The sequence below is a fragment of the Vespa crabro genome, chromosome 2, assembly GCF_910589235.1.
Source record: "Vespa crabro chromosome 2, iyVesCrab1.2, whole genome shotgun sequence".
NCBI lineage: Eukaryota > Metazoa > Arthropoda > Insecta > Hymenoptera > Vespidae > Vespa > Vespa crabro.
This window is the reverse complement of record NC_060956.1, coordinates 1,865,001-1,875,000: the sequence shown is the minus strand read 5'-3', so window position 1 is coordinate 1,875,000 and position 10,000 is coordinate 1,865,001. Positions and strand designations below refer to the sequence as shown.

Sequence of the window (10,000 nt, the reverse complement as noted above, 5' to 3'; positions counted from 1 at the left end):
TGTTCAACGAACATATATGTACGTATATATAGATATATATATATATATATATATATATATATATATATATATATATGTACAATATATAATATCGCGTATAAAATATATAATCTTACCACCGTTTTTACGATGCGGTCCAGTAATCTGTGCCGGGACTACGGTTACACCAGTACCAATTTCTAGATTTAAATCCGTCGAATGATAAGAACTATCAAAATACGGTGGTTCCCTTGGTACGAATCCACCTGAAAATAAATTTAACCACGTGAAATAATCTTCGAAATGTTCTTCTTCTTCTCCTTCTCCCTTATTCTCCTCAAATGAAATATATAACAGAAGAGAAATTTCCGTGTTAGAGATGGTATATGGTGAGATGGAGTAAGGAATGAGGGGTGGATCAATAAAATGCGAAGACAAGTAATAAAAAAAAAAAAAAAAGAAAAAAAAAAAAGAAAAAGAAAAAAAAATAGGAAAAAGAATCTCAGCAAAAAAAGTTCTCGAGGTTTTTGCGAATTGAGAACGTTATTACGAATCGGAGTAACATCGTCATTTATAAATTTTCCAATAGGACGTTCACTTCGCAACTTTCTTCATTACCAAGGTCATCTTGACATTCATTTTAAGAAGCGCATAAAACTATTTATATTCCAATACGATTGTTTAAAAGAAAAATTACGATATCTTCATAATGCAATCAACAAAAATCTTAAACCGATCTATTTTTCTTTTCTTTTTTTCTATTTTTATTATTTTCCACTCTCTCTCCTTCTCTCTCTCTCTCTCTCTCTCTCTCTCTCTTCCTTTCATTCAAAAACCAAACGATATTTTGCCAAAAACTGTACCTGTAATTTTATTATAATAATATTATTTCGTAATATCATCAATATATAATAGCAAGAGACTTTTTTTCTTTTTCCTTTTTTTTCAGCCCCTGTACATAGACTACATTTCATTAGACGCGTATACGCGTAGACATTATTGCCTATCAATCAGGCACTCAAAATTATCGACAAAGTTATGGAGTTTTATCTACTTACAGAGAGTGATCAGAGGACCCGATCACTCTCAGAGAAAGGAACCCGAGATGGAAACAGGGAGGGAGTAGAGAGGATTCCATAATTATAACAATTATTAAATCATAATTAGCTTTTATCGTTAATTCAATTAATTTTGTAGATATTCTATTAATTAAAACTACAGGTTTCACGTGGTAGCTATGAAATTGATAATCCGAAAAAAAAAAAATGTTGATCCTTTTGTCGATTATGACATTATATTGAGAGAATTTAAATACATTTAAATCTTTTCGAAGCTCGATGGGCAATATCACCAGGGGCAATTTACTTTAATTATGTCATATAACAGTCTGACGTGCGTACCTTCGGTCTCGATAGGAGGACTGAACCCGTTCTCCTGAGTGGCAATATCGTAAAAGCCAGACGTGTCGGTTGGCCGCAATTCAGGAGGCACGACTACCGAACCGGAAGGATATCCTGTGACGGCCGATGGAACGTCTTTGTCCTTCACTAAGGCGTCAGCAGCGACGAACGGAATTATCCTACAAAAGAAAATGGTTAATCCCTCTAACAAGAATCTTACGCCATTACTGCATCTTCCTCTCGAGATTTTCGTTTGAAATTTTTTTCTCACCTAAAGAATGAAAAAGAAAAAGAAAAAAAATCATCATCGCCATTATCATACAAATATGGATATATATATATATATATGTGTGTGTGTGTGTGTGTGTGTGTGTGTGTGTGTGTGTGTGAGATTGAATTTCGATAAAAATAATGTTATTATAGTAAACAAAATAGAATTATTAAAAGTAAAATCCTTTTAGCAAATCCATTTAAGATCACAAAATGTTATACGTTGTGAACATACAATTGACATTCTACGGGGTGGGACAAAAGTTTCTAGATGGTCTTACGAATTCGTTACCATGAAAATATCAAATATCCTGACCAAGGAAAGGAATGATTGACTTTTTTAAAAATCATCCTTTGTACCGATCTCAAATGTATCAACAAAACGAATGAAGAAGAAGAAGAAGAAGAAGAAAAAGAAAAAGAAGAAGAAGAAGAAGTAGAAGAAGAAGATGGTTATTAATGGATGTAAAAAAAAAAAAGATAAAAGAATAATAAAAGAGGAAAAAAAAAATAGAAAAACACGTGGCCCATACCTGACGTTCGGTAATGACGGAGGTAAAGTCGGTGCACTGTAATCGTACTCGCTATAGTCCTCGCCCTTCTCGCGATGAGTGATGTTCAGAATAGCCTCGACATCCGGCGGAATGGATCTAATTGGATTTATCGTGACACCCTGTATATGCCCTACCGAGACATTCGTCTTCACTGTCACGTTCACCGCGAGGATGTCATCCGGCATGAGTATAGTCGACGATGAACCGCTGACGGGTCCTTTATCGATATTTCCTGTCGTCTGAAATGGAAACGTTTGCACGTTCAATCAAAATGGCGTGTATTTAGAAGATGAGAAGTAGGGGAGGGGTGGAGAGGGGGGGGGGAACGCAGAAGGAGAATGGGAAAGGACGAGAAATATAATATCAGGTTAATCATTTGCTACATGGATTTTAGTGTTATAATAATAAAAAAAAAAAAAAAAAAAAAAAAAAAAAAAAAAAAAACAAAAATAGAGTCTCTTTCTCATTTTTGATTTTATTTAAAAATATATTGAAAATCAAAATGTGTTCGGTTTTTCTTTAACCTAATAAAGAAATAAAATAAATGAAAATCATAATCAATACGTACAATTTCTTCATTTTCCAAAATCGTCGTAATCTCCAATTTAGTCGAAAGTTCATCGTTAATCTCGGTAGTACTACTTTCTCTCTCGTCCCTTCGATCGACTTTATCCTCGTTTCTCGTCGAGTTTAAATCGTAATTTTTCGAGACGTTCGACGAAAAGTTGTCGATAGGTAACGTCGTAGATTCTAACGTCGACGACGACGACGTCGTCATCTCTTCGGTTGATTGTAAATCGTTGGCTATAACGAACGAGGTTTCCGTAATAGCGCTGGTAGAATAGATCTTTGAAAACTCGGTGGTTCCATTAAGATCTCTATTCAACGAAATCGAATCCGATATCGTTCGTACCGTATTAGTGGTTATCTGTAAAAGAAAAGGGGTTTCATTTATTAACGAATTTATTATATTGATTTATAATTTGATTAATCAACTAATGCAGATTTATTTTATTTGAAATTTATAATTATAATATTAATATAAACGTTTAATAACTTATAATCATTTTTTTATAAATTAATATTTCGTCTCAATGAAGATCTATATGTTTTATTAAATGTTATTATTTAAATATATTATATAAACTTAATAAACAAATTATAAATATATATATATATATATTTATACAATGTATTATATAAATATTAGACAGATTCACACAGTGTATATATATATATATATATATATCGAATACCTCGTCGTTCGAAGTGGTTGATACACTTGGTTCGAAGATCGATTTCGTGTAGGGCACCGTCTCGATCAGGATCTCGTTGTCCATTATTTCGGTCGGGAAGGTCGAAGGCCAGGATGTCGAGTCATCGGTAACAGAGGATTCACCATCGACAATGATCGTCCTACCATCGATCCTTTCGTCCACTATTCGATGACCTCGTCCTTCGACGGATGGAATCGTCGTACGGTCGATCACAGGCTGGACAATCGATCGTTCGTGGCTTATTGTCTTATGTCACAGACAAAAGCTGGATTTTCGAGTATTTTCTGCACGATATTTTTCGTTAATTACACGACGAGACTCGAAAGTAACTCGAAACAAACAGAAAGAGAGAAAAAGAAAGAGAGAGAGAGAGAGAGAGAATAAAAAAGATCCTTTTCTATCAATTTGATCCTTTTTGATCCTTTTTTATCGACACAAAAGAGAAGCGAAAAAAAATATAATAATAGTAGTAGTAGTAATAATAATAATAATAATAATAATAGTAATAATAGTAATAATAGTAATAATAATAATAATAATAATAATAATAATAATAATAATAATAATAATAATGATAGTAGTAATAGTAATAATAATAATAATAATAATAATAATAATAATAATAATAATAATAATAATAATAATAATAATAATAATAATAATAATACGAAACCAAAAAAAAAGGACAAAAGATAAGCTGATTAATGGAACGTACGAAGAAATTAGTCTCCTTGCGAAACTTGGCATAGTCCTTGCTGATGAAGGCATAAGAAGCGTAATTCTGGGTGGCCTTAACCTCGATGCTACCGCCTTGAACGTTTAATCCGTCAGTTTCTTATATCATTTCGGAGTAGAAGACATAAATGGTAATCAGGGTTGTGAAAGGGTCAATGATTCTTTTCAAAATACGTCCGGCCTAGATTGCGTATTCATTCTCTTATTTCCTTAATATATTTTAAACTTAACACAAAACTACGGTCTTTTTATTTTCTCACTCTTTTTCTTTTCTTTTTCTTTTTTTTTTTTTTTTTGTACTTTTTTTCTTTCTCAATTATCTTGAAACCGTGGGAACGATCCTTAAATACATACTTTCTCGAACTTAAAAATATACATTACGTTCATACATATACATATATATATATATATATATATATATGTATATAAAAGTACGAGCGAAAAAAAAATAAAATTGAAATTGATCAAACGAAAAAGAGATTGAAAGAGAGAGAGAGAGAGAATAATATATAACAATCGATCGATTTAAATAAATTTCTTTGTTAAATTGATTCGTACGGAAAGTTACAAGTTAATGAAATGAAATTAATTAACGAAATCCCATTATTGTTCGAATATACAATCATGGCTGGAGTTTGTCATATGGATGGCGTGATCAGGTGGATAGAGGGACGAATAGGGGGAGTTACAACCCTGACAATATATGTCCGTAAAACTCACTGCAGTTGTAGGTAGAAGGACAACACTGTCCGTTACGGACAATCGGGCTGCAACCTTGTAATGGTGGTGCACAGGCTAATGGTACACATCTTACGGTGCCCATAGCACAAAAACAATTATCACAGGGAGTCTTCCAATCGATTTCACGTACCATTTCACCTTCCCCATAATCACGATCTCCTACACGACATCCTGAAATATTATACGATAGATTTATATTTACATATACTTAGGTAATAATGTATTATATTCTTTTCTTTTCTGTTATCTTTTTCTTCTTTTACTTTCTTTCTCTTTATACCTTTTTCACTTTTCCTTTACTTTTCTTCCATATCAATATATGTTTTTAAAGTTATACGATACAATTTTAATATAAAAATAATTCAATGATCCTTCATCCAATATTTTTAATCTTATTATTCATCGAATAAGATCTCGTTGGAAACATTTAAACATTATTTATAAATAGATGTAGCTGACCCTTTGGTATCCACGACTTGAAATACACGGTATTTGATGTTTAGGGAGTTTGAATTTAACGAGGAACTCCTTTGAATCGGTATTTACCAATTTAACGGTCGTAGTCTCGTTCGTCATGGCAAAGAGAAGATTCTAAGCGACGACGGTTCAGAGGGGTTGAAATCTAACGAATTTTAACGATCTCGTTTGAAATCGTTAAAGTATGCTCGAACGTGAACGTTGACGGACCAGAGAAATAGTTTCTATGATTAATGTTTACAATTTTAAGGTTTACTCGTGAGGCAAAGTTGATTGGTGCTCGTGTTGAGTCGTTGAAAGGAAAATCATTGAAAAGTTATGGGGTGAGCTAGAAGGTCGAGGGTCGAGGGTCGAAGGTTGGTGGTCGATGAATGCCCAGGACCATCTCAAATCGTACGGTGTTACGTTGAATATCATCAACCCTTTTATCTTCTCTCAATCGTCACTTTGATTTTCCTTCTCTTAACTCTCTCTTTCTCTCTCTCTCTCTCTCTCCTTCTCTTTATCTCTATCTGTTTATCTATCTCTTTCTATTCCTATCTCTTTCAATCTCTCTTTCTGTGTCTCTTTTGTTCTTACAGTCGTTAAATTATTCATTAACTTCGACGTAGATCTTCCATTTCCGAAGAAATCGAGGAACAATAGTGGGAACTTCGAAATACTCTTTAGGTTTTCTATTTGCCTTGGAAAATGTTCGATTTTCCATTATCCTAAGATACTCTTTCCCTTTCTAAGAGTATCTCACACCGTTTGACGGTGTCACAATAAGATTTACGAAAAATTGATTTAAGAATTTTTCATGATTAGTTTCATATTTCCTTCAAAATTCTTTATAGATTGATACAATTTAATATTTCGTTATTTAATATTTTGTTATCCTCGATAAAATGCGAGCAATTGTGATAAATATAAATGTAAATATATAAATATTTATATTTTATATCGTATTTATCTCGTAAACGAATATCTGGATAATTTATCTCGAAACGGAACGAAACGAAACGAAACGGAACGGAACGGAACGGAACGAACGTATAATAATTATTAGATATAATTCATTGAACAATTATAATTCGCTCGATGAATAATTTGAAAAGAAAAAAACAAAAAAAAAAAGAAGAAACAGAAAAGAAAAAAATCAAAGAAAAATTTCTTTTCTTTCTCTCTTCTCAAACTTACCATTGGCAAATGGCGGTGCGGACGTTGATGCTCGTGAATCTTCGTGGCAATAAAAAAAAAAGAAGAAAAAAAAAAAAAAAAGAAAAGAAAAAAGTAAATAAAAAGGAAAAGAAATTTCTGTTTATTAAAATTTTTTTCTTTTTTCTTTTTTTTTTTTTTTTTTTTTTTTATTTTTATCTTTTTTATTTCTATTTTACTTTCCTTCTTTCCCCGCGATGATCTTTTTACGTGATTAAAAGATGAACGAAAGATATAAATACTCACGCGTGCAATTGTAAGCGACGGGACAACAGGAATGAGGGGTGTAAAGGGGGATGCATCCCGGTAGGGGTAATAAACATTTTGGTCGGATGCATCGTCTTGCACCGGAAATGCAATAACAATATTCGCATCTACGAGATCCCTTCATAGCCGAGCCCGGTCCGTATCTAACACCTTCGTGAAGGCAACCTGTTTGTAAGAAAAGAAAAGAAAAGTAAAACAATAGGAGAATAATAATTAATAATCCATTGATCGATCTCGTTAATTAATTATCTCTCTTGTTTATCGTTAAATATTATCTGTTAATTAAGAACCTTCATCCAACGATGTTTCCTCCGATGTTTCGGTATTGGCTCTGCGCAACGTGTTCCCCGTATCACCTGTACGATCACATAATTGGGATAATTGAAATTATTAATTAAAAAATATATATTTCGATAAAGAACATTTTCTTTTCTTTTTTTTGTTTTTGTTTTTTTTTTTTTTTCTTTTTTCTTTCTTTTTCTTCAATTTTACTTTCAACGAAACGACAACGAAGTTCGATCGATTACTTCGTGATAACAATTTTGATCTGAATATTGAGTTTGATACATAATAATAAAAATCTATTTACTTTTTGTCCTTTATACGATTTTGATCTAGAAAAAAAAAAAAATTAGAAAAGAGAAAATAAAGAAAAAAAAAAAAGAAAAAAGAAGAAGAGAGGGAGAGAGAAAGACAGAGAAAAGAAAAAAGAAAAACGTAGATATTTGAAGGACGAAAGAATTGATCATCGTACTAACGTGGTCCACCGCATATCAGTTCGGCACAGCAAACGTTTTCTTCGGGTTGTCGAATGTGACAACCAGGGGGCGGAGAATTTGGTAGACGTGGACAAACTCTTAGTCGACATCTGAGTGCACCTTCGATACATCGACATTGCAAACAGGGCTCGGTAGTATTCACCATAGTACCATCCTCATATCGACGGCCATCGTATCTGCAACCTGCGAACAATGTGTTTCCGATCCTTCATTTTTTTTATCATTATCGAACAAACTATCCTCATAATTTTCTTTCTTTCTCTCTCTCTCATTCTGTCTTTCTCTCTCTCTCTCTCTCTCTCTCTCTCTCTCTCTCTCTCTCTCTCTCTCTCTCTATCTATCTATCTATCTCTATCTATTTCTCTCACTATCTTTTTTTTACATTCATTCATATATCTATAAATGGAAAAACTTTGCTGACTGGTCCAACGTATTCTCTCTATCGTTGAAAATTCTCTCCAAACACCAATCGTGGTTGGATCGATTCGAGAATAGTTTCGACGGGCGCATAAAAAATGTATGAGTTAATTTATAAATTTTTATACGCAAAAAGAAAGAAAAAGAGTAAAAGAGAGGGAGAGAGCTCGCGTCCAATATCATCCTGTGGATCGATAATTTGCTTTGTAACAAATAACGGCGTACAAGCTCGTCGATATACTTCTCTCTCTCTCTCTCTCTCTCTCTCTCTCTCTATCTCTCTCTCTCTCTCTTTTTTTTCTAAACGAAGAAGATAAACGTGAAAGACAAAAAAGGATAAGAAGAAGTGTATATTTAGCAATCGTCCAAAATTGAATTGACGACGAATTCGATCCCTTCTGACAATAAAATAGAACGAAGGATTTACCTTATTCCTATCTCTTTCTCTTTCTCTCAGAATGGATAGTATCTAGGACATACATACTAGTATCTATTTAGTTCTTTCGAAAAGTCCCGCGACAAAATCAACCAATCAGCTTTTGAATCCTACCGATCTCTGTCTGTCTTTATTTCTTACTTTCTTTATTTCTCTCTCTTTCTCTCTCTCTCTCTCTCTCTCATTCATCTGTACATGGATACATACATATATACGTACGTACGTATATACACAGAGACGCAGGTTCAACATGCAGGACGCACCGTGGCTGCTGCTGGGACACTCCGATAAATCGGATTCCCCCAGATAAATCAGCGAGAGCGCAACGATAAATTCGCGACGGGTCGACGTATCGCGAGGAAATATCGCGTGATCGTCCTCAATTAATAACCGAACTCGACTGAATTTCTTTCTAGGAAAGAAGAAATCGGCTTTCGTCTTTTGGGTTATTTTAATTTTTTATTTCTTCTTTCTTTCTTTTTTTTTCTTTCTTTTTTTTTGGGGGGGGGGGGGGGCGGGCTCTTTAATTTTTTCATCTTTCACAGTTATTTCCTTTCATTTCTTTTTCTCTCCTTACCTCTCTTTTTTTCTTTCTTTGCTTTGTTTTTTTTTTTTTTTTTTTTTTTCTTATAAATTTAAATCAGAAAATCGAATACTTCTTCGATTTAAATCGATCGATATTATTGTCCGACGTATGAATCAACGAAGTCGTCATTTTTAATATACAATTAGAGACATTATTATTGCATTTTTCAATTTCAATCTCGAAAATTGTTACTTTGTACGATTTGTAATATCGTTTTTGTACCATTTCGTTGAATTTAATAGAATCGTTAAAATATGTACATACGTCGAAAGATATAGAATCCTTTCGTCCTTTGAAAATATCATCTATTAACATTTTTATAAAAAATTTCCTAATATTCCAGACAATAATAAGCACTTAATTATCAAATCTAAATCGAATTATTGTATCTTTTGTAAAAATTTTATCGTCAAAGTTTATACAACTTTAATCATTTATATGATTCATGGTATATAATAGATGATCATCTTTAATTTGAAAATAAATTTCTACTTATATTTTTATAAGAAATTTCATAATATATCGAATCAATATTTTCAAGTAATTAATTATCTCGAAATCGAATTATTATTCTACGTGGAAAAACTTTTTTAGTCAAGATCAATATATCTTTGATTATCTATATAGTTCAAAGTATATAGTAGATGGTATTAGAGTTACGTAATAGATAATAGATAATAGATAATCGATAGTCATAATTGATTTATAAATAACTTCTTCTTCTTAGATTTTCATAACAAATTTCATAATGTTTCAATCAATCACAAGTATTTAATTATTCTCTCGGAATCAGATTATTATTTCTCGTGAAAAACTTTATCATAAATAAAATTATATATATAAATAAATACATATATCTATACATATATATATATATAGATATAT

At 32.3% G+C, this 10,000-nt stretch overlaps 1 protein-coding gene across 3 annotated transcripts in view; it reads right to left on the bottom strand.

The window, feature by feature from the left end:
* The window catches only part of LOC124433074, a 33,970-nt gene that overhangs the window by 2,122 nt on the left and 21,848 nt on the right, over nt 1-10,000 (bottom strand). For all 3 annotated transcript variants that reach the window (XM_046982626.1, XM_046982625.1, XM_046982624.1), the window contains exons 3-13: nt 7,656-7,859; nt 7,188-7,253; nt 6,877-7,062; nt 6,613-6,651; nt 4,936-5,127; nt 4,196-4,290; nt 3,460-3,696; nt 2,772-3,131; nt 2,183-2,442; nt 1,380-1,558; nt 117-245 (exon numbers count right to left, since the gene is read on the bottom strand). In XM_046982626.1, coding sequence (XP_046838582.1) covers nt 117-245; nt 1,380-1,558; nt 2,183-2,442; nt 2,772-3,131; nt 3,460-3,696; nt 4,196-4,290; nt 4,936-5,127; nt 6,613-6,651; nt 6,877-7,062; nt 7,188-7,253; nt 7,656-7,821 — 1,909 coding nt within the window. In that variant the 5' untranslated portion in view covers nt 7,822-7,859. The remainder of the gene's footprint in view (nt 1-116; nt 246-1,379; nt 1,559-2,182; nt 2,443-2,771; nt 3,132-3,459; nt 3,697-4,195; nt 4,291-4,935; nt 5,128-6,612; nt 6,652-6,876; nt 7,063-7,187; nt 7,254-7,655; nt 7,860-10,000) is intronic.